Raw genomic sequence first — 27,786 nt, forward strand, 5'->3', positions numbered from 1 at the left:
GGCGCGTTGGCCAGAACTGGCGCTTCATCGTCGCCCGGATCGGCAGGGATGGCGCGGTAGGCTGCGCGTTCTAGGTCGACGCCCATGCTTCGATCTTGGTCTATTTTCCTTGCTGACCACAACAACTTCTTTTCCTGTTTATCTGGAACTCTGGACCGTGAGGAGGTCCTAGAGCTTTGTTTGTTGTGAGGCCAACTGCTGCACCAATATATCAGGACTCAGGATATATCTGGAACCGATTCCAAACTGCTAATAGTCTGCGAGAGTTCGTAAGATAAACTATCGTACGTGATCTATAAACTGACCTTCCGCGCACGCGTACAGATCTCGAGATCCCCTTCTGTTACTGCCTGGTTCTCCCCGCCTTCTACTCCTAGGAGTCCTAGGTACGTTCGAGACGGCGTCCATCAAAACCTGACCCCAGCTAGTTTCATCAAATCATCATATCAACAGGAAAAACAAAGTTCAAATCTTCAATCTAGGGGGTCTCTCTCTCATCATCCAGCCATGGAAGAACGTCTCGAACAGAGGCATGCTCGGCTCTTCACGGTGTTGGTCATATCCTTTGTGTTGCTCGTCTCGGCGGGCATCACCCTCCTCGCGTTCATGCTCGAGTCGAGTCCACCCGAGTTCTCCGCGACCGTTTCGGGCTACGATGGCCTCGTCCGGAGCGCCGGCGCTGGGGCCACGCCGCCCTCCTTCCGCGTCGCCCTGCGCGTCAAGAACGACAACGTGTGGCGGCACTGCTTCGAGGCGCGCGCGACGGTGGAGTACGACGGCGTGCCCCTAGCCTTCGCCGATCTCGACGGGTTCTGCGTGCCGGCGAAGAGCATCGTTGAGGTGCCCGTCGTTGCAACCAGTGAGGGGCTAGGGATGCCGGACCAGCTGTACATGAGCCTGGAGCGCCGGCGCGAGCGGCAGGAGCGCGTGCCGCTGGAGGTGAGGCTGATGCTGGAAGAGAAGGACACGGTTAGGGACATACCGTCCATGCTGCTGCGCTGCACTGCGATGCTGGACGGGATGCCGGACTTGCCGTCTCGCTGCCAGCTTTTCTTCTTGATGGAGCCAGATAGGATGGTGGGATCGGATTGATCGTGGACTTGCTACCTGCTCATTTCTATACTACGGACTACAGGTGATGTGATTACCGTGTGAACTATTACACTCCCTCCCATATATATAACTTGATGCTAAAATGAATATATCTATGAGTAAAATATGTCTAAATAAATATGTATTAGCATCAAGTAATATGGATTGGAGGGAGTAGTAAACTAATGTGATAAAAGAGGGTAATAATGATGGAGTATTTTCTAAAGTAGGCATTAGAATACAACAATCTTTTTAAAGCACACAGTAGAAGTTTCCCTGGTTGAGAGAGGCGACGAACAATCGAGCAATTTTTGCGACATGGTACTGTTAGTACTGTTCGTGCGCGGTGCACCGAAACACGTTGAACAAACGCTCTTGAGAAATTACTGGTGCAAAATTACCGGTGAAAGATAAATAGTATCAGATAACTAAAGCCTCTCTTGGAAAATTACGTACTGTATAGGTAATGTTAGGAAGCTACTGTGAAGCTAAAGGTTTACACTGACAAATTATTTTTGCGAAAAAATACTTATCGATACTCAAAATTTACTGTTAAATAATTTAACATCAGAAAATTACTACTACCAAATTTTAAGTTTTGCACTAGCAAATTACTGTAAAAAAAAATTGCCAACGCCGAGGATATTGTTCTAGAAAGTTAAAGATTTTCACTCACAAATTATTGTAACTAGTTGAATGCCCGTGTTTTGCTACGGCTCTTTCTCGCAATATTGTAATACAATAGATGTAAAATTTTACGTGTGTCGAATAGAAAGTCATAAGATATTCTAAAAACTCATATATTCTGCCCCATCTAAAGTACACTTTGACAACATATATAACTGACATTGTCAAATATGAAACAAGCACTCGACTAATTATTTTATTTTACAAAAAATCTACTCCTCGATGCTCCTTGGAAAATGTCGTACAATGTTAAGGATATTTTCTTGTTCTTTTTTGTGGTACTTGAGCAAGCGTACAAAAAAATCTCGACAACATCCCGCGCAATAATATTTATCATTAACATGTATAATTCACGTGGAAAAATAAGTGCACCATAGGATAGCCACAGTGCATATTGGATGAACCACTTTTTTTTACCATTCCACGAGAACATAATAATGTAAAAAATTAAAATAACAAGACACAATCTTGTAGATAAATTCCTTTATATTTACTATGTGAATACCCCGTGTGTTTCCATGGAATATCATAATATTTCTTAAACATATGCATTTGTATATATGAGCGTGACGCGGACATATATGCTCTTATGTTTGCTTCCCCTACATGGCAATCAGCGCACACACAAAAGCATAATTCACATAGGCTGACTATATTCCGAATATTAGAAATATAAACCGAAAAGTGTCTTTGGCTCATGGGCACCAGTGCTCCTGCTGTTCAAAAAAATTCAAAAATCATACATATTTGTTTCAGAAAAATCTAAAATAAATCAAGACATAATAAATGACGTAACCTACAAGCGTGTAAAATTTTAATATGAAATTATTTATATCATAGACTACACAAAAAAAGACAAAATCTGTTGAAATTTGTAGATTTGAAATATGCATACCCAGATCCACACGTTTGTTATTTTTGTGTAGGCCAGAATTTTTTGTATGTGAAACTGAAATACGTTTATGGAACAATTCATTGGCTACACCATGATTTTTTTCTATTTTTTTTTGAAACACATAAATGTGATTTTTATTTTTTTTCTAAAATAGCAGGAACACTAGTACCCAGGAGCACCAAATCTCTGTCCAACCCTACTTTAAAATAGTTTCAATCGAAGCTATCATTATTCTACATCTAATACATATAACTATATTTTTTTGACACACCTAATATACTACTGCTAAGCTAATTATGGTGTTAGGCATTTTGCCTTCAGCTTTTTTTTCAAGGTATCGAAAACTACTCCTGAGCTAACAATGATGAATATTAAATGTTGTTACCATAACAGCCAACATAACATCCACTTATATTTTGTATTGCATATTAAAGAACATCTAAGAATAAATATAAGTAAAAAATACAGCCATTTTAAAGTACAATGGAAACAGACACCACACTTTGCACCTCCCTCATTAGTCACCAGCAAATCCTACGCGATGTCAAATCCAAGGCCCTACACAAGCAGCGGTCAACGGAGACCCAACGTCAAGTTACATGCCTCACCACCAAGGACCCCACCCCAAGCGGCTTACTCTACCTCGTCCCTTGTCCATCCGGACTAGCACGCAAGTTTCTGTCCAATCACCCATATGGTGGCTGCGGTTTTTTCATCTCTACCTCACACAAGACATGCGAGGATCTTGAAATCCATGAAGCTGAACCAGGAAAACAAGCATTTCAAAGAAAAAGTCAACCCAAATATTCCACCTTATTTTGGTTTGTTTCATTTATTTATGTAAAAAAAGCTGACATGTCTCATTTCATTTTCTAATACAGGAAGAGGATGCCTTAGTTATAGCGCAACAAAGTAACCAATGTATTTTACTTAGGTGAAGAAGATATGGCCTTTACAATTTGACATGGAGATATATGGAACTGATCACAAGCTTGGTCTCTTTGCCATCTATGATGGCCATCCGGGAGGTAATATGTTCAGTTTTTTTTGAAAGTTCATCCTGTAAAGAACATAGCACATTGATATAAATGGGTATTCACATATATCCTATCTAGTGGTCTATATATGAACACTCATAAACTGCAATGGAAGGGTATACGATATAAAAGCTGAGGTTCCTAGATGATTTATATTACATACAAACTAAATAAAACAATGCTATCTCACCTCAGAAGTTCTAATACTTAGTGCTGGAATTTGGTCTTGGGCCTTAGCCCATGTTCCAATTATCTTGGCCCATGTGGGAATGGCAAGGTGGGACTAAAATTTAGTCCCACATTGCTAGTTGGGAGAGAGTTGGAGTGGTATATAAGGTGGTCTGTTCTAGTCTTTGTAAGTGAGTGAGGAGAGAGAGAGAGCCCTTGCGCACTCCTCCGCCACCCGCCTAGCCACGCACGTCACGATGCGGGTTGCGGGAATATCGCCGAGCTGAGCTTATCTATTTTTTGTTCAAGAAATTAATTGTGTGGTAATTACGAGTTATTAGCGGACGCGTTAACGCAACCGTTTCGTTCCTGTTTTTCTGGATCGTGGACTCGAACGTGGGCTGCATCCCACGACCTTCCTGAACCGCACTATATAAGCGAGGGCACGAACCCTAGCCTGTACGAGACACCATATGCGACCGTCCATTTCCGGTACATTGCGCTGCCACCTTCGTCTTCCTCATCACGTCCTTCGGCGTGCACCGAGCGGCGGGACAGTAGGGCCCCTGAACCTCTCGTAGCTAGACCTGTACGGGTGAGGGGCAATCATATTTTTGGGGAGCGCTTACGCGCGACTAGTGGCAACATCCCGAACGACAACTTCTTCTCGGACATCGATAACCTCAACATGAGCGATAACAACCAGGATCATGTTGTTGTCGCCAACATCGCTGCTGCTACTACTGCAGCCAACGCTGGACGGTACATATATCCGCCCTTCTCGTTTCATATCTTGCTACAATTTCTAGTACTGTTGTTTGGAGTAGATGTGATAGGTTTATCTTATATAGATGCTATTTGTTTATCTATTCTGTTGATCTGTATGTTTAGCTCATCTTCTATTTATGTAGTCATGATTTATCAAGTACTAGTTCGGATTAATTCAATATGATAATTTGCTTATATTTTCAACATGTGCAATGTCTTCTTCTTCCTTCTCCTGATCGCACGCACTGGCTAAATGCAAATTTGTTTTCCACTGTACCCACCTAGATCACATATCAATGAACCATGTAAACCAAGGAAGAACATAGACATGGCGAAGGATAGAGCGTCAGTGAATTAGAGTACCTACTGCCCTAGAAATTCAGAGAAAAAATAGCTGGAAAAAACCATGTATCGATGCGCTCGTCATGTTTTTTTTGCAGTGTATGGCAAGGGCATGTGACTGTCCCGCGTTGATGTCCGACACGGCATGACTATCGCACAAACCAAAGACCGGAGCAATGATGGTGGACATACCAGAGACCTGCATCTACTGCATCTACGTTAGCAAGTTGTGGAGAGCTCACCTCTTTTCACATGCCTTCAAGCATGGAGGGCCTGAATTCCTGAAGACGGTGCTCCGTGTGTGTCCGTGGCATCTGCATGTTTATGAGTATGGGTTGATGTCGAGTAGATCCCATCTGATCCGCCGACATACCGGCAAGCCTCCTATCCTTCTCGGTGTCCATGCATGCAGCCAAAATGACCTGCTCGCCTGCGTCACCTCGCCGGCCGGCTCTTCATGTAGGATCTTCGTCATTAGTGTATCCAAGATATGGTGAGGGAGGCGATAATGACTGCGTGTCATGTCCAAAACCATGTTTCTACAAAGAACAAAACCATTACTCTATTTGAGAAATGGGATAGAAAAAGGTTGAAACTCTCATACTTACGTATTTAGGATTGTTTGGCGAAAGTGAATGTGCCAATACCCAAGAAGCACAAGCTTGGACCAAAAATCGTGGATTGTGTTTTTCTGGGATATGCATTTCATAGCATTTTCTACAGATTTTTTATAGAGAATTCTGAGGTATCCGTTATGCATGTTGGTACAATTATGGAGTCGAATGATGCGACTTTCTTTGAGAACATCTTTCCCATGAGAGACACGTCAAGCTCATCAAATCAGGAGATGCCTAGTTCATCAAGTAGGAGTTAATTACAATTCCTGAACCTATCATTGCGACAGAACACTGTGATAATCCTCTGGAGGATGACAATGAAGCTCCCAAAAGGAGCAAGAGACAGAGGACTGCAAAGTTCTTTTGGTCACGATTTCATTGTGTACCTCGTGGATGATACTCCTACTTCTATTTCAGAAGCCTATGCATCTTAGGATGCTGATTACGGGAAAGAAGCTGTCTGTAGCGAGATGGATTCCATCTTAGCCATTGGAATTTGGGAGGTTACTGGTCGTCCTTATAAGTGCAAACCTGTAGGATGCAAATGGGTGTTCAAAAAAAAAACTTAGATCTGATGGTACTATTGAAAAGTACAAGGCACGACTTGTGGCCAAGGGTTATACTCAAAAAGAAGGTGAAGACTTCTTTGATATATACTCACATGTAGCCTGACTGACCACTATTTGAGTACTACTTTCCTTGGTTGGCTCACATGGTCTTCTCGTTCATCAAATAGATGTTAAGATAGCTTTCCTAAATAGAGCAGCCTGATGGTTTTGTATGGAGATGGTCAGGAAGGAAATGTGTGTAAGTTCTTGAAGTCTTTGTACGGTATTAAGCAAGCACCTAAGCAGTGATATGAGAAATTCGAAAGAACATTAACCTCTGAAGACTTTGCTGTAAACGAAGCTGACAAGTGTATATACTATAGCCATAGTAGGGGTGAGAGAGTTATCCTTTGTCTCTATGTTGATGGCATATTGATATCGGGAACCAGCCTTACTGTTATTAAGGAGGTCAAAGAGTTTGTAAGGGTACATTGCCCCTATGTGTGGTTTTGGTAATTAATGACAACCCCTATGGACTAATGTTTTCATTGAGTTTATATGAAGGAATATTCCATAGGTTCTACTTGTATTCCATGTGTTGGATTCAAGTATGCATGCCATGTAAATAAAGATACATCTTGTGGATTGGCATCAAGATCATCGATATGAAGATATATATGTGATATGATCAAGAAGAAGAAATGAAGATGGAGTTCTTATGTGAAACTCAATATTAGCCATGCTCTATCTTAAGTGAGTATGAGAAGATACAAGGTTGAGTTGGGCAAGTTCAAGATGAGCATGTTGAGTGGATCACATTCTTGAAGCTTGCCGTCCATTTGGTGATAATGGACATGTGAAGATGTGCATCAATGGAGCTTTCCCATCATAGTGTATGGGGGAGCATTTGTGAGTCTTCACTAAGCAACATTGATCAAGTGAGGCATTCCGGCTTGTGTAGAGCTTGAAATGTTATCATCAAGATCAAGCGGGATGCGCAAGGCAAAGGTATGACCTTGATAGGTTTTCCTTTTACCGGTCTCGAGGTGGTTGATGGGAGACCGGATTATAGGATAGATAGCCGCACTATTAAGAGGGGCTTTCGGTTGAGTAACTTGATCACATCGTCTTAGGGAGCTAAATCCTTTGCATACTTTGCATATCCTTATTGCTTCTTCGTGTTTCTATATGTGAGGTTCTTGAGCTTGTTGCTAGCTTTACAACAAGCCCAAGTTCATCGAAAACGGAGTTCACATGCATCTTCTATTGCGTTTTCGAGGTTGGGTGATTTTACCGGTTATTCATGATATAAGGTTCTACCTTTTATATTCATGATAAAATCGCCTCCTACAAATTCTTGTGTTTTCACTTTCCATAGGATAGCATTTGTTCTTATCTCTAAAAAAAATTGGTTTCATTCGAATCGGAGTTCGGGAGCATTTGTTATTTAAAAAAAGGAAAAAAGGAGAAAAGAAGAAAAAGAAGGAAAAGAAAAAAGGGGGAGGGGCAGCCGGCCGGCCGCCCGTCCTGCCGGGCCAAGCGCCGGCCCACCCGGTCGCCGTCCGGTGCGACAACCTGTGGGTCGAGCTGCCCCGTCCGGCCCGATCGCCGGTGGCCGACCGGCCCACCCGGCGCTATCTCCGGCCCAACCGGACCCCGGGCCTGCTCCCTTACGCGCCGCCCACGCGTGGCGGGCGCGGCCGGCTCGCCCCGCCTGGGCCTTTCTCCCCCGCGCGGCCCATGCGCCCCGCTCGGCTGGTAGGCCGGCCCGACCGGACAGGCCACCGGCCTCCTCAGCCCAGCTTCCGGTCAACCGGCTGGGGCGAGTTTTCAGCCTGTTTTTCTTGCGTTTTCTTTGTCTTTTTCTCCCCAACGGTTATTTCTTCCTCCTAACTATAAATAGCCTTCTTCCACCTTGAGCTGGGCTAGTTCTTCCCCTTTCTTCACCTCCATTGTTGGTCTTGGAAGAACTTGCTTCCCCTCTTGATTTCCCCCATGATTCTTGCCCATTCTTGAGGGATCTAAGAGAGGAGATCTAGATCTACACTTCCACCAATCCATTTCTCCTCTAAGTGAGGGGAACTCTTGGGATCTAGATCTTGGAGTCATTTGTTGACTTTCCCCATTGTTCTTCCTCATCTTAGCATTTGTTGCTTGGGTGGGATTTGAGAGTGAAGGACTTGCACACCTCTAGTGTTATTGCTTTGCATCATTGCATAGTGTTGAGCTCTCCACCACGATTAGTTCGAGTGAGAGACCGTGAGCTTGTTACTCTTGGAGGAAGATCTCCTAGTTGGCTTGGCGGTTGGTGCTCCGGTGATCTCTTCAAGAAGATTGTGAAGAGGCCCGGGCTTCTCCTTCGTGGAGCTTGTGAAGTGGTTGTGGAGCTTGCCATCTCCGGAGCGGAGGAAAAGCTAACCATAAGGAAAGGGTCATTATCCTTCGTGGGTGTGGGGGAGAATAGGGTGAGCCTTCGTGGCGCGGGGAATCCTTCGTGGGACCTCCACTCCTCCAAACGTGACGTACCTTCTTGCAAAGGAAGGGAACACGGGAATACATCCTCGTCTCCGCGTGCCTCGGTTATTTCTATACCCGAGCTCTCTTTCCTTGTGATAGCCATCGTGCTTGAAGTACATATATCTTGCTATCACTTGTGCTACATATATCTTGTGCCTATCTTGGTTAGCTCTAGTTGCTATTGTTACACTTAGTTGAGCTTAGCATATTTAGTGTTTGTGCTTGTAAACTAAACGATAGTTTAATTCCGCATTATTACAAGACAAATCCGTAAGAGTTTTTTAATTGCCTATTCACCCCCCCTCTAGGCGACATCTCGATCTTTCAGAGTTCCTATCTCGCTGCTTTGAGATAAAAGACTTTGGAGTAGCTGATGTAATCTTAAACATCAAGCTTCTCAAAGATGACAATGGTAGGATTACATTGCTTCAATCCCACTAACTCCATCAAATTGTTGGCAATTTCATAAAATAGGAACATAAATATGAAAGAAAGCGGAACTTACAAAAGGCAATATTGCAGAAATGACTGCGTATCTGATTTGTGTAACTTGCTTATTAATTGTTCACCATCAAGTCCCGCTGGTGTATGTATTAACTACTACATCATGTCCTCCGCTTCTACATACATATGTACATTTTTCACTAGCAAAAACTGTATTTGATCTGATGGCCGCACTTGGATTTAATTTAGGGTTCAGACGATTCGGTTATACACCATTTTCTCTGATAATTTTTTCAGTTACGTAGTAGTTACTCAAAAGGCTTCCAGTTTTCTTTATTGTATTAAAACAGTTCGATAGATTTTTTACCTCCTAAATGATTGGAGATCAAATATGTATCTCTCTTCCTTAGGTATCCGGAGAAGGGATGTTGATGGTCGCCAATGTCCGGGGATGCACTGGTAGCACGGCGCATGTGAGACCAATTCTTTGATGTTACAAGATTCAGTTATATAGATTGTATATGTGTATGGTTGGTAGGTTGGTACTCTCACAATGGCATGTGGTGCATGACGATGAGTCTCTAGGGTTGGCGGTGGCATGCGGTGCATGTTGACGAGTCCTTGTGTTGAGCGAAGACGGAGTGCAGATAGAAAGGGGTTGCTCGCTACGATAATTCATGTGTGGTTGGTAGGGCGAAAGGAGTAGATGACCATTCATTTGTCTCTTTGTAGTAATCTACTCTTATAATAAAAATTCAGACTATGTTTTTTTTGCGGGTTACATTATCATTGTTATCATTGTATATTTGAATATTCGAAGATACCCTTTACACGTTCACATGAGACACGAGGATTAAATATTCTCATCCTCATAACAAATACTCTCGAGCTCTTATGAGTTATGAGGATACATTGCTGCAAAAAAAAAATTAGCATCTGCACCACCGGCTTGCCGATAGAGTTTTTTATCCCAACCGTTATTGAAGATTTGCTAAACCATTTTTGTATGTTGAACATAGAAGGCTACAATCCAGGGTTATTTCTGGATATTTATGAATATCATAGTTATGACTGTCGGAACAAAGGTGTGGGACTTGCCGCGAAAGAGTAACAAGAAGACCTAGAACTTGAAACCACACAGAAGCACAACAATGTTTATCTTGTTATTGTGTTCGGTATTATCATGTTGTAGTATATTATGATATCCCTGATTTGTTTTTAAATTTTTATAGTAAGTTATGAATTATATATGTGTATTAAGAAATAAATTTGAGAACCTGTGGCAACACACGAGCATTTGTACTAGTGTATAAATAAGGCACTAGTATGTTTCTTGAGTAAAAGGGGAGAGCAATGAAGGAGTATTTTTGTAAAAGTAGGTAGTAGTATATTTCCGTATAAAAGAGATGAGGAAGGATACACTAATTTTTAAAAGTTCACATTAGTATTTTCCCCGATTGAAAGAGGCGACGAATCGATCGAGCAATTCTTGCGACGTAGCGCTGAAACACTGTTGAAGAAACCCTTTTAAGAAATTACTACTGCAAAATTACTGATGAAGAATAACTAATTACTTCGGGATACAAAGTCCTAGTCCTTATAATTTCTACTAGATATATAGTTCTGTGGCATATATATACATTCAAGATCTGGTATATATTCGAATGAAATCATCACACAGAATACACAAGATCATTCCTTTCATCCGTGGGATGCATAAAAAGCTCTTGTAGGAAATTTTATTCCTTCGTGATTCATTAGAAAATCCATTGTTGATCCAAAGATATATATGTCACGACCCGCAAAAAAAAAGATATATATGTCACGGTCTTGACTGGAATTTATCGTAATTGTAAGGCCGTAGAAAATACCATGTGCAAGGTTCTGGCTCCGGCTGAAGTCCGTCCGCAATCATCACCACCTTACAGCGCATCACCTTGTCACGGGTATCGTCGGCGAGGTAGCTCAGCTTGCCGCGGTCGGTGTATATCAGCACGTCGGCGTTGAGCTCGACCTGCCCGGAACGGCGCCACTCCGCCGCCATGCGCTCCCGGAGGCTTCTGGAGAGACCCACGCCGTGGGCCTTGGTGACCACCTCGACGTCTCTCCCCCAGGGCTCCCGGGACACGCAGCCGCGCGGCTCCACGCGCGCCCAGCCGAGCGCGACGCCCGAGTATGTGAGGACCACCTCGGCGCGGTCGGCGCACGCCTTGGTCATCCGCAGCGTGAGGTTGAACGCCGGCGAGACGACGCTGGCCGGTCGGGCCACGACGATGCCGTGGTAGCCGCCGGCGAGGGCGACGGAGAAAGCCGGCATGTTGGTCTGCACTAGGTACTCCACGGGCCCAATCATGACCACCATGAGTACAAGCGAAACAAGTATTGCGATTGGAAAGGCCCATTCTTCTTTGCAAGTCGCCGGCGGTGGCGCGTTGCCGAGGATGGGTGGTTGGTCGTGGTGCGGATCGGCAGGGATGGCGTGGTAGGCCGGCTGTTCCAGGTCTACGCCCATGGTTGTGGTTTCCGAACCACGTGTAAATTCCGAACACTATATGCCTGTCGGCCCGTGGGTTCAGTTCGTGAGCCCAACTGCTGCATGCACGAACATATCGGCCAGGTGACCAGGTCTCAGCTGGAAGCAGTTTGGGACTGGATCCATATCCAGGCAGCAATAGATCGAACGATATGCAGAGCGCGTTGGATGAAAGAGAAACTATGGTGATCGAACGGCCTGTACCTAATTATCTCCGCCTTCTACGTGCGAGACGGCGTCCATGACGCGCATATCGCGCGTCCATGACGAAAACCTAATTAACGGCGTCAGTTAGTTTCATTTCATTTCATCATCAAAAGAAAAGGCTCCAAACTTGAATCTAGGCGACCTCATCACCTCTGAGGTAGGTAACATCCATCCATGGAAGAAAACTTCGCGCAGAGGCTCGCGGGGGTGTTGATCGTTTCCGTGGGTCTGCTCGCCGCGACCGTCATCATCGTCGTCAGTTTAACGATGGACTCCACTACGCCCGAGTTCTCCGCGACCGTCAGCGGCTACGATGGCCTCGTCCGGAGCGCGGGCGCGGGGGCCACGCCGCCCTCCTTCCGCGTCGCCCTCCGCGTCAAGAACGGCAACGTGTGGCGGCACTGCTGCTTCGAGGCGCGGACGACGGTGGAGTACGACGGCGTGCCCCTAGCCTTCGCCGATCTCGACGGGTTCTGCGTCCCGGCGAAGAGCGTCGTGGAGGTGCCCGTCGTTGCCACCGGCGAGGGGCTGGGGATGCCCGACCAGCTGTACATGAGCCTTCAGAGCCGGCGCGAGCGGCAGGAGCGCGTGCCGCTGGAGGTGAGGCTGATGCTGAAAGAGAAGGATACGGTTAAGGACTTACGGTTCATGCTGCTGCGGTGCACGGCGATGCTGGATGGGATGCCGGACTTGCCGTCTCGCTGCCTGCTCTTCTTCTTGGTGGAGCCAGGTAGGATTGATGGCGAGTGACTCGATCGTGCAGTAGGATCGACTATCAGGATATGATCGTGAACTTGTTCTCTGCTCGGCCTTTTCTATGATGTGTGCGATTGCCGTGAATTAGTGAACTCTTATGATCTCTCTCAATAAAGAGTGCTTCCGTTCCTCCTTGTCCATGCATCAAATGTTTGTAAATCCTTCCAGGCTGCACATCATAACTGATTTTTAGAGTACGCAATTTCAGTGTTGCCCAGCTTCTCAAGGTGCTGTTCGCTGCCTCCATCTTCATCGGCAGTGTTCTGGCCGGAAGATTTGTAATTTGACTGATTTACAATTCGTCATAAGTCACTTTTTCTTCCAGTCATAAGATGACATGTGGCACGGACGAAAAAACACATGTTTCGTTTAGATGAAGGCATTTGACTGATTTCCAATTCGTCAAAAGTCACTTTTGTCATAGAGGAAAAAAATCACATGTTTTGTGTAGATGAAACAACAAGTAACAAGTTTTAAATGGGGGCTAGTGGTTCAACTAGCTACCCATATTAGCAAGAAATAAAAGGGTGAAAAGAGACAAAACCCATTTTACATCATTTAAAGTCCAAAGTTACCGTGTTGTTTGTCTAAAATTACATGTTTCAGATCATGTATATACTAGTGTAGTGAATTGTAACTTGCTACATAGAGAATGTGTACAATACAAGATGACAAATTAGTCTATGTAATTTCAGAAGTAAATTTGCAATATTGTTTCATCAATTTTACATTTTCCAGATCATGTAAGTGCTAATGTAATGGGCTGCAAATTTTGCCAGAGTAATGCTACACATACGCGCAGATTCTCTACGGATCGCACCTACGGACTGATGTGGCAAGCAGGCGGTGCATCGGGGTGAGCAATTTCCGGAACCATCCACAGGATTACACCAACTGTATTCAGCCACATCTGTCCGTAACTTTAGTCCGTAATCACTTGTCCGTAGGTGTAGGATTATCGATTTTACCACATAAAGAACAATTGGCACAAAGTACCAGTAAAATCCATGCAGCCTAACGGAAATACGGACAGCCATGTTTAGGGACAGATGAAGGCTATAACAATCGCGGGGGGCTTGCGGAAATACGGACAGCCATGTTTGTAGTTGCCAAAGGGTAGAACTCGAGCTGGGAGGAAAACAACAACAGGTAGTTTTGGAGATATGTCATCCTGCCGCCACGTCTCACAACTCAGCTAAGCCAAGGGAAATGCCCAAATTTGGAAATGGCCAATTGAATCGGTAGTCCTGCTGGAAAACAACCGTGTAATAAAAAAGATGAAGCCAGAATAAACCAGAACAACTACGGAGATAAAATTCGACTATTGTCTAAAATAAATCAGTCGACTGTTCTTTAGCGGAAGTGTAGAAATAATCCGGCAACGTAGCTTCTCTGAAGAAGGTGCAAACTGTCGGCAGCAGCACAAGCCTGTGCCTCGGGCAGGAAGAGGCAGCAGGTTATGCTGGAGCACTTCTGTTTGGTATATGATCCAGTAAAGTGCCTGCCGATATGTGTCTAATCCACGACAATGTACGTCCGAGGTCCAACACACCGGTGTCTGCCTGTCCTTCATATCCGTTACAAAATGCTAAACGAAAGGCGCATACACAACAGTTCATGACGAGACTATCTATGTTGTAGGCTCAGTTAGCTACTTAGCTGCTACCTCCTCTTTCCTCCTAGTGCTTAATAGGCATAACAAAGTTCCTCCTCTGGCCTATTAAAGAAAACGCAGACAATAGATTGCTGTGAGAAAAGTACACGATATATTTGCTAGCTGTGAGACAAGTCTGAAGCAAAGATAGGAGGACTACTAATTTAGTGTCCCCCAAAAGATTAGGCAATGGCTTCACTATCTCCCAAAAGATCAGGAGGCATTTGCAAGACGCGGGTAAAGTATAAGGATTTGACATAAAATCTATTTTTGTCATTTTAAACATGCCCTCCCTTATATTATACAAACAGCACAAGACACCATACATAGTTCAGACCACAATAATAAAGATGCAAAAAAAAGCAATTGTCACTTGCCTGGACTCACTTGGTGAAGTACTGGTTCAAGTGACCATACGGGAAGATACACAAATAAATACAACTCAGTTAAAGCATTTTTTTTGCGAAGTCCAAAAATAAAGGTGAATATTTTGTATCCAAACCGTGGGGTCCCCCCCCCCCCGTCCACCTCGAAAAAAAATATTTTGTATCCATGTAAATCAAGTCATCCCAGGCATTTACGATTTTACGACAAGCTTTACCAAGAGCATTGAGACCTAATTGGTGACACCATCACTAAGGATTAAGGAAGGTCTTGGCTTCCTTCCTAAATGCTGTTCTGGTTCCACAAGAGGTGATAGAGCAGTGTGCCAGAGTGGGTCCTCATCCCAAAGGTAAAAACAATAGGGTGCCATGGTCAATGTGCACGCCGTGCATGGCTGGCTTGCAGATGGTCGGCTGTTGCCTGCTTGACCTTTGGAGGCAAAGAATGGACATGGGAGAGCGGGATTTTTTTCTTGATTATCTGACGCATTTTGGCGTATGCATATATATTGTACATACATGCTCCTATATTTTGGAGCCTAAATTATACTAACTCTGCCCATGGAGAATTTATATACCTAAAACATGGAACAAACAATATGGATCATCTTTAAAATAAGAATTTGCTGAGAAAACCTGTATACCTCTTGCAACAAATTCACCATCTTCAGATACCTTCACAGTCAATTTTTTGATTCTTCGAAGATATCTACGCGGGAAGTATACCTGAATCTGTAAAGCCAACAAGACATATTTCTTATTGATAACATTGTGTTAATCACGATTTCATATAAAAATACAGACATCGCAGATCAAGTAAATCACTATTAGAACATAAAAGTAAGCTTACCTCCACATCTAGATCAGAACTAAGGCCATCTCCGCTGTTCACCACTATGCTCAGCAACATGTTTTCTAACTGATAAACAGTAGCAAAAAAATAAAGAGAAGAATAGCATAACGCAATGCCCCCTCCATTTCAAAACAGATTTCATTTTAGAGTTGCGCACAAGATTAAGTGTTAGTTGGCACAGGTACTAAATGTGAGCGAAATGTCAATATTTCCAGCAAATAGTATCAACAAAGCTTCAGGGGATGTTGACATGCCTCTGCACAGAAAAACTAGTAGAGGAAGAGGTCCTGACTGGAATAGCTGAGAGGAGACCAGAGCAACAGGTACTTCCATATGAAGGCAAGCTGGCATCCAACAAAGATAGGATCATGAGACTGAAAGATGCAGATGGAATTTGGGTGGAGAGTGCAGAAACATCGGAACAAATGGCCTCAGATTTCTTCAAGGTGTTGTACACCAAAGACCCTGATGTCAACCCCAATCAGCTGCTAGCACTCTTTGAGCACAAAGTCACGCGGACGACAGTCTGATCTAATTTAAGGAATTGGGCCAGCAAGAGTGTACAACACATGCATCGTTGAATTTGTACAAGAAGTGCACAAGTCAGCTCCACAGCATCGGCAAGTGTTCTGTCCCCTATGGTGAAGATTGCCCAGATGTGACGCAACTAAAGAATAGAGATCAATCATACTTTGCCAGAGACCAACTCAGATTTCAAGGAGAAATATCTAGGGCTCCCGATTCTGAAGAACACATGAAAGGTAGCCAACTCTAGCCGATCAAGGATAAATTCACAAAATGACTGGAATTGATCTGAGAAGTACTTATTTGTACAGTGGAAAGAAATTTTTCTAGAAGTCAGTTGCTAAGGCCCTTATAATCTAAATTATGAGGTGTCTTCAAATGTCTGCAGATTTCTCTGATGATTACATGATGATAAGGAAGTTATGTGGGGAGACGAAGAGAGACACCACAAAGTTCATTGAATGTCGTGATAGAACATGATCAAACCTAAATGTTATGATGGCCTACATGAGTGAGGGGCTCCTGAAAAGAAATGTTATTTGAAGGAGAACCTAATAGACATGGTGTTTGCTACTGCCGCATCTCCAGCTTGGTGGGGAATAGAAGACGGATTTGCGCTTCTGAAGAAAGGCCAAATCAAGAAGATAAGGGGATGGGAAGAAGGTACAAATCATTCCTGATCACTGCATTCCACGAGAAAGTTGGTTTACTGTGTTGGGTTTGCACACTCAATCATGGCTATGTTGGGTTCACCAGCTGGCAAATTAGAAACCAAGCAACGGAACACTCCTCTGCACTGCTTGTTCCAGAGCATGAGGTGGAAGCGATCACCGATCAAGTTACCCACCTGAGATGTAGAAGATTTTATTGGTTGTAACTTTGAAAATTGCTTGCTTCTCTGTACAAAGTGTGTACAAGCTTTACTCTTAAGGAATTTCTGAACATCGCCAACAATGGAAGTGATAGATTAAGAGGGGACTGCAGCAGGAAGATATGGAGCACCATCTGGAACACGAAGGTAAAGCGGAATCCTTGCCTCACATATAGCCATCGACTGTCTAGCACCAGAGATAAAAATGGGCACGAACCCTGGAATTGGACAATCTTTAATATGTGTGGTCAAGGTCCAGAGACCCCAACATGCCACGGTTTGGTGCAACAAAGTCATGGACCCTTCTATCTGCATTACACAAAAAGTGTGTGATTTTCCTTCACAGGAAACCTTCAGGGAACTGCTGCTGGAATGGCTTACTATTCTCCTTGCAGTTGTCACTGAAGAAACGAGATGCAAAATCATAATGATGATTTGGAGGGCATGGGATCTGGGAAATGACATTATGCATGAGTGACAAAGGTTGATTCTCCTGGCCGTGTCCTCGATTGAAAAGAATCCATCCAGATTGTCAGAAATAAACAGCAGGGACACAAAAAGGGAAACAACCACTGTATGCGGAGGCAAGGTGGCAGATGAAACAACAGACCGTGATCCGAGGGTCATGGACAAAACATGATTCGAGGTGGATTAAACTGAATACTGACAGATCCTTTGTTGAAGCCACAGGCAGGGAAGTGCGGGGATGGTTGCAAGAAATCATTGAGGAAATGTATGCTCTTAGTAGGGCAAAGTATTCAGTTGTGCGCATCCAGATGTAGCAGAGATTGTCGCGGTAGTTGTGCAGCTTCGACACCTGACCAAACTCTATGTAGGGTCGGTTGTCATTGAGACCGAGTCTGCTTCCTTCTGTTTCACAGAGCATTGCCCAGGAAAATGGTGCACCGATCATGATGATGTACTGCTAGCAGGAGACATAATCTGCTGCAGTTCTTCTCGGAGTGAAGAACTACCAAAGTTTAAAGAGAGAGCAACAGAGCTGCACAGGAACTAAGAAATTTTGCCAGAACACAAGGAGTCGATGCTTCTGCCAAGTGTGCCTAGAGTCGATGACCTCGGTTGTTTGTAACAAGTGTAATAGTAATGTTAATTTCGTCTGTTAAACTCTCATTTCCTTCAAAGAAAATCATTGTCCTTCTATGTAAAGTTTCCTTTTAATTAATTGGGAAGGTCAGGCATCAACAAGTGCTAATTAGCTCTTTTCTTGATGGCATCAGCGAAGGGCAAGATAAGAAAAATTGACTTAAACTGAATACGTATTGAAGGACAAGAATTTGGAGTTAAAATGAAGAGTCTGAAATACATGTATTCTAAAATAGTGAGAGTAGAATGTAAATGTCACAAAAAAATGATATCTATTCATTCTACCTAAACCTAACAATAATAAACATCTAGTGCACCAAACCTCCACAACAGTAGAAACACATTTTCCATTGAAACATTCAACAACGTCCCCAAGTCGAATTCCACATCTTTCGGCAGGAGAGCCTGCTGACACCTGATGTTGAATTGCAATAACTAATCCTTAGTACAAATGAGAAAACAAGCAAACTCAGGAAAGCGACAACAAACAGTATTTACCTCGTTAACAATAAGACCCTCATTAATCTTATATTCAATCAATATATCCTCAACTTGAACAGGGTTTAGAAGGCTGATGGCAAAAAGTTTCAATCCAAGGTGTGGTCGACGGATGCGCCTATACAAAAGAAAATTTAAATATAGAAGAACAGTATCTAATCTTTTATATCTAAAGGGAGCCCCCCTCCCCCCCCCCACTACCTTATTTCTCTCGACATGCAAGGTTTGGACCTAAGCAATTCTTCCACCTCAGCAAAAAAACTGCCACCATTTTCCACCGGAAATTGTCCACATTAATTTATATTTTATTTGTGCAACAACCCAATCGACAAGAAAATTAGTGACAAAACCCAGAGTACCCACGTATTCATTGCCGCCCAGTCTGTAACGGAAGAACTTCATGGGCGTGGATTACTAATCCTCCTCAGTGCGTTTTAATGTCCTCCACGTCTCTCTATCTTCCATCATATGCCTTGAGGAGATGCAGCCACTCCTCTTAATTTATACCCACGCCTCAGCATATCCCCTTTGCCTTTGCAGGTTAAGCTGCATGTTGCTTCCATTACCTCATAGCTATCCTCTCTGGCCAACCGCTCTTCTCTCAATCGCCGGCATCTGTATATAAGAAGAGGTGCTCAACTCCTGCTCCTTGACATCGCCGGTCTGGTGTATTGATTACATGTTGACACATTTGCCTTTCATACCCGCAACAAATATGTTTGGTGCCTGTGATCTGGAGGTATTATTTGCTTGCTGCTGATATGTTTGATGAGATGAAAATGAGGTCAAGAGGGTGCAGTGCTATTTCTGGCATCTAAATTATGTATGATTATTGATCAGAACTGAGAACTGAGAGGCATAGTCTTTTGTCTCTTCGTGGAAGTGGTTTTTCTCTCAGTTTCTTCGGATAATCAGAACTGAGAACTGAGAGGCATAGTCTTTTGTCTCTTCGTGGAAGTGGTTTTTCTCTCAGTTCTTGGGATGATCTGTTGCATGAAAATGCGAAACGATGTGCGGCTATGAAACGATTGAATGTATTGTTCTTAAAAATAAATGATCTCGCTGCTGCCTCCTTATGAACCTCTATTCACCGAGTTTAAAGACTTCAGTCTTTAGCATGTCAAGATCACAAAATCACTTCAATCAACTTTTACGCGATGCCCTTTAAAAAGACTTAACTAACGCATCTAGCTGTCTGTTTTTTTACTTCTGGAAGTAAGTAGCTAGATAAGTTCAGTTTACTTATAACTCATTGATCTGAAATATTGATCCTTTACTTATAGGCTTATAGCATCTAAAATTTATTTTTTCTAATCCTGATCATGTGGATGATTGTTGTCTTCTCCGTCTTCATGTATCAATAAGCAAGTTGTTGTCGTCTACCGATGTTAAGCGTTTGAGCTAGGGAGTGATTTAGTGCTGACAAGAAGGGTACCAGCCGATTCCCACCCTAACCAAACGTTTTTACTGCTGTTTCCTTTCTATCGATCCAAACACTGACAGTACAATCTAGAAAGAAAAACAAAATGACAGGATCAATATAGCATGTACAACTCATATTTTAAAAGACATAAGCTGATCCCACGATTTTTTGCATTCTCCTACACACCTACTCAACCTGATATCGTTAATGATGTTATACTTATGAAATGAGTATATAAATATTCAACAAACTCATACTATTTATGTGTTCCATGAACTCCAATGCTTATTTTACCTATATATATATTTCTTATTTGCTATTACAAAATTGACCGTGTTCAAATGTACCACAAAACATTTTGTTCTTCGAGTGGTGAGTAAATATGTTGGGGCACTCTTGAAATCTTAAAATCATGTTGTAGTGACCAGAAATACCTAATTAACATTTTCATTCACCAATTTCATAATAATACTCATGTATGCTTATCCAAAATTTTCCGCAGAAAAGCACGGGGTATCATCTAGTTCTTTAACAATAAGACCCTCATTAATCTAGCCTCATTTTACATGATTTTTGCTATATGTGTTATTTACTAAGATGACAACCTAGGACTCATCAAGGTTATGTTCCCAGCCTTACTTATACATGATCTTTTCTAAATAAATATTTATGGATTCAAATATAAGAATTGTACAAACATGAACATGAATTGGATGGGAAAAGAGAAGAAAAAAAAGATAAAACAGACCACTCCAAATATAATTTTTGTAACTTACTCTACTTTTTAGAACAAGAAATAAACAATAAGAACGAATTAGCTTGAGTAGAATAGAACTGAAAAGCAAAACATACCCAAAGTTTTTCCACAGATGAAAGCACTTGAGTAAAATTGAAGAAGGTATAAAAGACCCTTCTGGACAACTGTCGATCATTCCCACAACCTTCCCGTCTAAGTCAATGACAGGACCTCCGTTATCATACTACCACATTTGAATTGGTAATATTATTAGAAGTAGCATTCGAATAAAGCACTAAAAATACAGTAGCTATAACTCGAGTGGAATGTATGTGTACCTCACGGTCTCGATGTGGACCTTCAATGCACATATGGTGATTCCGCTCATACACGTCTGGATTCGAATATTTCACTCTACCATGATGTATCAGTAGTTTGACAGATTCATCTCTTCCAAGCTCAAAAATGTCTTGAGCACATTCCACTTTATCGATAAAATGGGGTAACTGAATAGATTGATGCATTTTAACCCTGAAGAAAGCAAGATTATAGTGCTTCTGGTGGTAGAGCAGGTGGCCCTTTGCAACGGCGCCACCCCGCAAGTGGACAGTAACCTGAAACAACAGTAGTAAGAGAATGGCTACCAATAAAGACCAACTTCTGATCATAACAATCCTTTCGACAATACTTGTAATGTTTTTTTTAAATGTTTCTAGACAATAACAACATAATCCATGCAATTTGCAACTAGCTATGATACGTGCCACCATAGTAGATAACTTGAGAGTTGAGACAGAACAAACCAAAGGTTATTAATAGATTATTACCTTGACATCAGAAGCTTACTCATCTTTGCATAACCAAGCATCCGGTGATGGGCGCTTTGTGCGAATCAGATGTGCAGTCGTCACAACGGTACCAGTTCTCTTCTCGCTATCCAAATCAATCCAGAAACCAGAACACCATGCTAGCGGCTCACCATCTGCAATTTCACGCATATATTAGTAAGAAACATAAAGTTTCCACAAAAATAGCCAAATTAGATGAGATGGGATGTTATTATACCGAATGATGATGAAAGCCCAACAATAAATTGAGCAGCACGAAGCACTATCTTCTTCGAAGATTCACGGATGTGAAGAAGTGTTGGATCATTAACCAGGCAATTTGGAGGTGTAAGCTCACAAAGCATGGGCATTTTCATCTGGCGTGCTACAAGAAGACCAACACACACAAAGTAAACACCAATATGCACACACAAAAAATGCAGCATTGCAAGGATGATGCATTGCGGTATTGCACTACAAATCTACATTGGACTTTCCAGGATATGCCTTATGCCCCCACATATGCCCGTCAAGATGTGGTCTCGGTGACACATGGAGTGGCATGCCATCAAACTCAACTTGGTGGAATCATAGTTCTTCAGTGTTTTTTTCTTTATCATTTTTTGTAAATATTGTAATGTAACCTAAAACAATGTCAATGAAGCCATATCCTGGAAAAAAAAGTTGGTGGAATGAACATATCCTGAAATTTCTAAGTTTTTTTTTTGTAAATTTCCATTTTTGGACTTCAAAATGATCAGTAACACTGTCTTCTGCTGGCTAGATGGTATATGATGAGAAAAGAAACTTCAAAATATGACTGAAGATCGAGGGACTTGAATCGCTAACCTATTTTCGCGTAGTACTCCTCTTGCATATCCCTATACTTGTCAGATATCGCACTGTCGATGGGTTTGCTTATTTCAGTGCCATCAGGCATGTAAGGCTCGCGAAGCGGAGAGCTGACTGCCGAGGAGCAGGAGCCATCATCCTCATCCTCCCCCCTATTTCTCTTCTTGGGCCTCTTCTCCAACATATCCCTATCCTGGTTACTTTTCCCTTTCTTGGAGGATCTCTCTGATGATACTCGCCGGCTAATCACATCAAGCTTGGCCTTTTTCCTTTTCCCGCAGCCCTCCGATGGCAATCGCTCGCCGCTCCCATCAAGCTTGTTCCTTGCCGATTTGGAGCGCGAAGATTTCTGCTGCTCGCGCCCCCTCGACCGGGTCGTCATCCCGAACATGGCCGCGGCGGTAGAAGTCCCACCCCTGTTCCGCTTCCTGCCGCGGCGGAGCTCCAATCTTTTTGAATAGGGAGCTCCAATCTTTTTGAATCGGGGACGGAGGCGGCGGATGCAACCTCTATGAGTCCCAATCGCACTCCGGCGAGATCTCCTGGAAAGTGGCGCAACGGCGGCGCAACAGGATGTACGAGCGGTGCGAGGGAGGAGCGAAACAGAGGAGCACGATTCGGTGCTAGAGGAGAGCGATGCGGTGTGGGTTTGCACCGGACCAGGTGCGGCCTAGCTAAATACCACGCTCCACGTGGACAGAAACCACTATCAAAACACCTCTCATTGGCCTGTGGGGGTAATTTTCCTGGATTGTCGGGGGGTCATATGGAGAACCAGTTAATAGTTAGGGTGCGTCTAGCGGGCACCCGCGTGCCCGTCGGTAGTCTCGGGCGGTCAGCAAATTTAGGAAAGTTCCTGCTCCACTCGTCTTCCAAAAATATCTCATCCCCGCCGGAAATTACTCTCTCTGCTGCTCGACCGAACTCCACCCCACGCACGTGTTCCTCAACCGCCGCCGCCACACCAGCTGCTCCCGCGCTGGACCCTGCCGCCATGGGCCTGCACATCGCCGCCCTCATCCCCGGAGCCTCCCTCCCGTGCCACCACCGTCTCCTGCTCCCAGTCACCGTGGAGCATCATTTGGCGACCACGATAGAATCCTCGCACGCGCCGCCCTCCGCGGTGACCGCGCCTAGGCCTGGAGCAGCAAGCGGAGCAGCAACACGCGAGGGAACGGGGTCAGGCCGGTGGGGATCTAGGAAAGAGGAGGTCGGCGGGGCTCCTCCGGTGAACGGGAGCGGCAGAGGAGACTTTTGGCAGCCGGAATCGATGATGGTAAATGTCTTGACTGGAAGCAAGAGAGAGAACCAGGAGGGGGATGCGGTGGGAGGAAAAAGAGAACAAGGAGAGAGAGGAGATTGGCCCGCGGACACATATGCCATGCCGCTCCTTTCGACCCAACTCCCGCTCCAACACATGACCTCAGTTCTGGAGCGACCTCCCGGTGTGGCGCGCCCCTCTCCCTACCTTGAAGTTGCCTAAAATCCACATATAGGTGGGAAAAGTGTATTTGACTCATGGGCACCAGTGCTCCTGCTGTTTTAAAAAATTCGAAAATCATACGTATTTGTTTCAAAAAAAATCTGGACATAATAAATAACCTAACCTACAAGCGTGTAAAATTTTAATATGAAATTCTTTATATTGTAGACTACACAAAAAAGACAAAATCTATTGAAATTTGGAGATTTGAAATATGTATATCCAGATCCACACGTTTACTATTTTTGTGTAGCCCAGAATTTTTTATATTTGAAATTAAAATTTTGCACGTTTATGGGATAATTCATTGGCTACACCATGATTTTTTTAATTTTTTTAAAACACATAAATATGATTTTTATTTATTTTTAAATAGCAGGAGCACTAGTGTCCAGGAGCACCAAATCTCGGTCTCATATAGGTGCCAATTTGTTGCCTATAATTACATAATAGTTGCTAAAAATGCTAGCTTCTTTCCTAAAATCATATAATAATTACTGGCCAAAAATTACCGCAGTTGTAATTTTCACTATATGCACTATAGTTACCAAAATTTGAAATTGTGTGTCGGTGATATTAAATTTCCTAAGGTGTTGCGAATGGGGGGGGGGGGGTCACCATCCACACCGATGGCGGTCGATGTTTCACCAGATGTCAAGAGCGGTCCTCGAAAAGGTCCATAGAGGCACTCGAGAACTCAAGGGCACCAAGTTGCGCTTTCGACCACCTAAGTTGTGTTAAGTTGATTGTTGATCACTAGAATTCCACCGTCGGAAATAAAATTGGCATGTCAACACCAAAGTTGCGGTCGTGAAGGACCAAAGTTTCTTTGAGGCACTAAAATCAACTTAACACCTTCGCAATAGAGGTGCAACTTTACAACTAGTGATAGGCACTTCACATTAACTAAAAGCTGGTAGTGCATCGAAAACAACTACACATGTAACTACAGGTCATCGGCTTTGCCATGATCCAATTTAGAAGGTTTGGTTCATTGTGGCTGCCTCCACGCCCCACGAACTCGTGCGACTGTCGCTTTGGCGCGAGGCACATAAGGGGCTGCGTAGGGATTACTCGTTGGTAAAGAAAGAGGCATGAGAAGAAACAAAGATAGAGAAAAAAAGGAAAAATACTTGGGTGTGAGAATTGCACCATTGGACATCAAAGTTGCTTTATCACGCACAAAAGTTGCTTTATCATGAACCAAAGTTGCTCAGTTGGGCATCAAAATTGCTCCGTAGGGCACTATAGTTTCTTCGATGGACGCCAAATTTGGGTCGTCATGTACCAAAGTTGCGTCGTCGGGTACCAAAATTGCTTTATCGGATGCTAAAGTTGCTCCGCATGATTCAAAAATTACATCGTCTGGCACCAAAATTCTTTGGCGCGAGGCACACAAGGGGCATAGTGGAGAGATTGACCGGGTCTATTCCTCATTTTTTCTGATATGGATTACTTGTTAGGAAATAAAGGGACGGGAGAACAAAATAAGGACAGAGGACAAGAGGGAAAAAAATTATTGGATCGTGCTCATGATTTGTCGGCTACAAAGTTGTGCACCAGAATTGCACCATCGGATACCAAAGTTGCAATGTTGCGCACCATAGTTGCTCTATTGGAACCAAATTTGCTCCACCAAGAAGCAACTTCGTTGCGTGAAGAATATATTAGATTCAGAATATCAGAAGCAACTTCGCAACCGCTATAGGAAATTTCAGAACAACAGTAGGCAACTTTATAATAACTAAAAGCAACTTAGAAATGTTTGGAAGGAAGAAACAACTTTGGTGCCCCACAAAACGAAATTGATTCCGACGAAGTAAATTTGGCAACGAAAAAACGACTTTGGTGCAGGACGAAGCAACTTTGATCCGAAGGAAGCAAATTTCAGACAATTGATTATCACAACACATAGTAATTGCTCAATTATCTCAATTTTTTGCCTCAATAACTCTGAGTGGCATCCTTGGCCAAGTTATCATCTGGAAAGTAACTTGATAACATCGGTAGACAGCTTTGTACCACCGGACACCAAAGTTGGGCCATCGGACATCAAACTTGCTCTTTTAGGCACTAAAGTTGCATCTTCCGGCACCAAAGTTGCACCGTCAGATATCAAACTTGCACCGTCTAGCATCAAATTTGCTCTTTTGTGCATCAAAGTTGCGCCGTTTGATATCAAAGTTGTGGGATCACACAGTAAATTTGCTCTTTTCGGCATCAAAATTGCGCTTTTGAGCACGGAAGTTGTGTTTTCCGGCATCAAAAATATCTAGCAGTAGAAAGTTGATTTGTCGAGCACCAAAATTACGTGATGAGGCACTAAAATTCCATTGCTGCATTGGAGCTAGGCATAAAATTCACTTTCTTCTTTGGAGCTTGCCCACTATGGAGCAGTAAGCTACAGCCTCGATCTCGCGAGATCTAGTCTCGTATCTAAGCCAGGAACCAAGAAAGACATAATACACAACAAACTGAAGTGATGCATAAACTGAACAGGGATTATGTAGCTTCAGGAGTGAAACAAGTCGGCAAAATTCAGTCAACCAGCCTGCATCCCATGGAGCGAGAGGCCGGCAGCGCGATTCAGAGAAGGTACATGGAGGGGATTCTGTTGGAGCGAGAGGTCGGGGTAGGTGCAGGCGGCGCGCTGGGTTGGTCAGCCGGCGCAGGCAGCCAAGGCGCTGGTCCACAGGGAAGGGAACCGGATGGCGGGTGGTGCGTTGGGGAGCCGGCGTGGGGCGTGCTGCAGTGTTCCCTGCCGGCGCATGGACCGAGTGCAGCACGCTTGTTGGGTGGTCCGCCGGCGAAGGAAGTCAGGGGTGGTGAGGCGAGCCTGAAATTGGCGATAAACGGTGGCGGAGTGGGATGTCGCCGCTCGCCGGAGCAGCATGATGACGCGGGAGCACCAAAATTCGAAGGAGACCGGGGTGAGAAGCAGCGCCGGAGGAGAACGGTGGAGGGTTTGGCGGCGGCGGGAGATATGCGCCGGTGGGGAAGATGGATGGTTAATTAGGCGGCGAGAATCCGTGGCAGAAGGTTGCCGAAGGGATAGGGAGAGAGGTTTGCTGCTACGCGCGTGTGCTCGACTCGTCCAACGAGAGATACTTCCCCTCAGCTCGTTTTGTTGTTTAGCGTGTGTGCTTAGGATGTTCATCTGGCACGCGCCCGCTCCGAAGAATTTGGGTAATAGTTAGGGGGTTCTCTTTTCCAAAGGGGTTTATGTGGACTTCTTTCACTTTTCGTCTAGGTCAAATTTTTAGAAATCTACTCCATCCGTTCGAAACTTGCCACAACTTTTTATGAGATGGAGGAAGTAACTACTAAATTTATAGAAAAGAGTATCAAAATATATGACATCAAATCTGCATATAATAAAAGTGCGTGTCAAGACAAATCAAGGTGTCTAAAATGTTGTAGTAACCTTTTTATTCATACAATTAATCAAATCTTAAAAAAAAAATTGAATGGTCATCTCGGGATAGGTTTCCCACCTGAATTTTCCATTCATAAAAAAGACTAAAAAACCAACTGTTTTCAGTAGAAGTACTCGAGGGAGGAAATAGAGAGAATAGAGGGGTTTAAGGGTTAGGGGCGGGGAGCAAAACACTCGTCCCATGAGTCAGTGTCACCATGGATAGCTTCTGATGCTCCGGCGCACCACCGCGCGGCATCGCGGTGACAAGCGGCCAGGAGTCGAGGGAGCGATGGGTTGTCATTCTGAAAATGACCTTGTTCCGGTGCTTCCAAATATATATGCTAGCAGCAAAGGATGATGAAGGTAGATGCGGAGGCGGGCAACGTGTCGGCCGCCGCGGGAGCGGCGTATTCCAGGAGGTGGCGGACGTCGGCATCACGTAGGAAGCGGCCACCGATTGTGTCCCAGAAAACCACCGCAAACAAGCAGCCGAAGACGATGTTTGAACATCAATGAAAAGTATTACAATATGTCTCTTACTTATAAAA

At 43.8% G+C, this 27,786-nt stretch overlaps 2 protein-coding genes across 2 annotated transcripts; both read right to left on the reverse strand.

Annotated features, from left to right (window-relative positions):
* Positions 1–10,902: 10,902 nt before the first annotated feature.
* Positions 10,903–11,617, reverse strand: LOC127340057 (uncharacterized). The gene has a single exon (XM_051365836.2). The coding sequence runs from the start codon at positions 11,475–11,477 to the stop codon at positions 10,938–10,940; it is 540 nt and encodes a 179-aa protein (XP_051221796.2). The 5' UTR covers positions 11,478–11,617; the 3' UTR covers positions 10,903–10,937.
* Positions 11,618–15,755: 4,138 nt separating this feature from the next.
* On the reverse strand, positions 15,756–22,774 carry LOC127340056 (putative protease Do-like 14). The gene is made up of 8 exons (XM_071828493.1): positions 22,335–22,774; positions 21,724–21,870; positions 21,486–21,640; positions 20,997–21,272; positions 20,775–20,902; positions 18,500–18,617; positions 18,324–18,416; positions 15,756–15,845 (listed from the first exon to the last, which is right to left on the reverse strand). The coding sequence occupies exons 4-8, from the start codon at positions 21,180–21,182 to the stop codon at positions 15,771–15,773; spliced, it is 600 nt and encodes a 199-aa protein (XP_071684594.1). The 5' UTR covers positions 21,183–21,272; positions 21,486–21,640; positions 21,724–21,870; positions 22,335–22,774; the 3' UTR covers positions 15,756–15,770.
* Positions 22,775–27,786: the final 5,012 nt, after the last annotated feature.

This window comes from Lolium perenne, chromosome 3 (genome assembly GCF_019359855.2).
Source record: "Lolium perenne isolate Kyuss_39 chromosome 3, Kyuss_2.0, whole genome shotgun sequence".
In the NCBI taxonomy this organism is placed as follows: domain Eukaryota; kingdom Viridiplantae; phylum Streptophyta; class Magnoliopsida; order Poales; family Poaceae; genus Lolium; species Lolium perenne.

What these genes read in the sequence shown, in the direction of transcription:
- LOC127340057 (XM_051365836.2), bottom strand. Translation starts at nt 11,477, where the DNA reads ATGGTGGTCATGATTGGGCCCGTGGAGTACCTAGTGCAGACCAACATG.
- LOC127340056 (XM_071828493.1), bottom strand. Translation starts at nt 21,182, where the DNA reads ATGCATCAATCTATTCAGTTACCCCATTTTATCGATAAAGTGGAATGT. An exon ending in CATCTGTGGAAAAACTTTGG is followed by an intron (nt 18,618 to 20,774) that starts GTATGTTTTGCT and finishes TCTTTTGTATAG; the next exon opens with GCGCATCCGTCGACCACACC. An exon ending in GTGTTTCTACTGTTGTGGAG is followed by an intron (nt 15,846 to 18,323) that starts GTTTGGTGCACT and finishes GTTGGATGCCAG; the next exon opens with CTTGCCTTCATATGGAAGTA.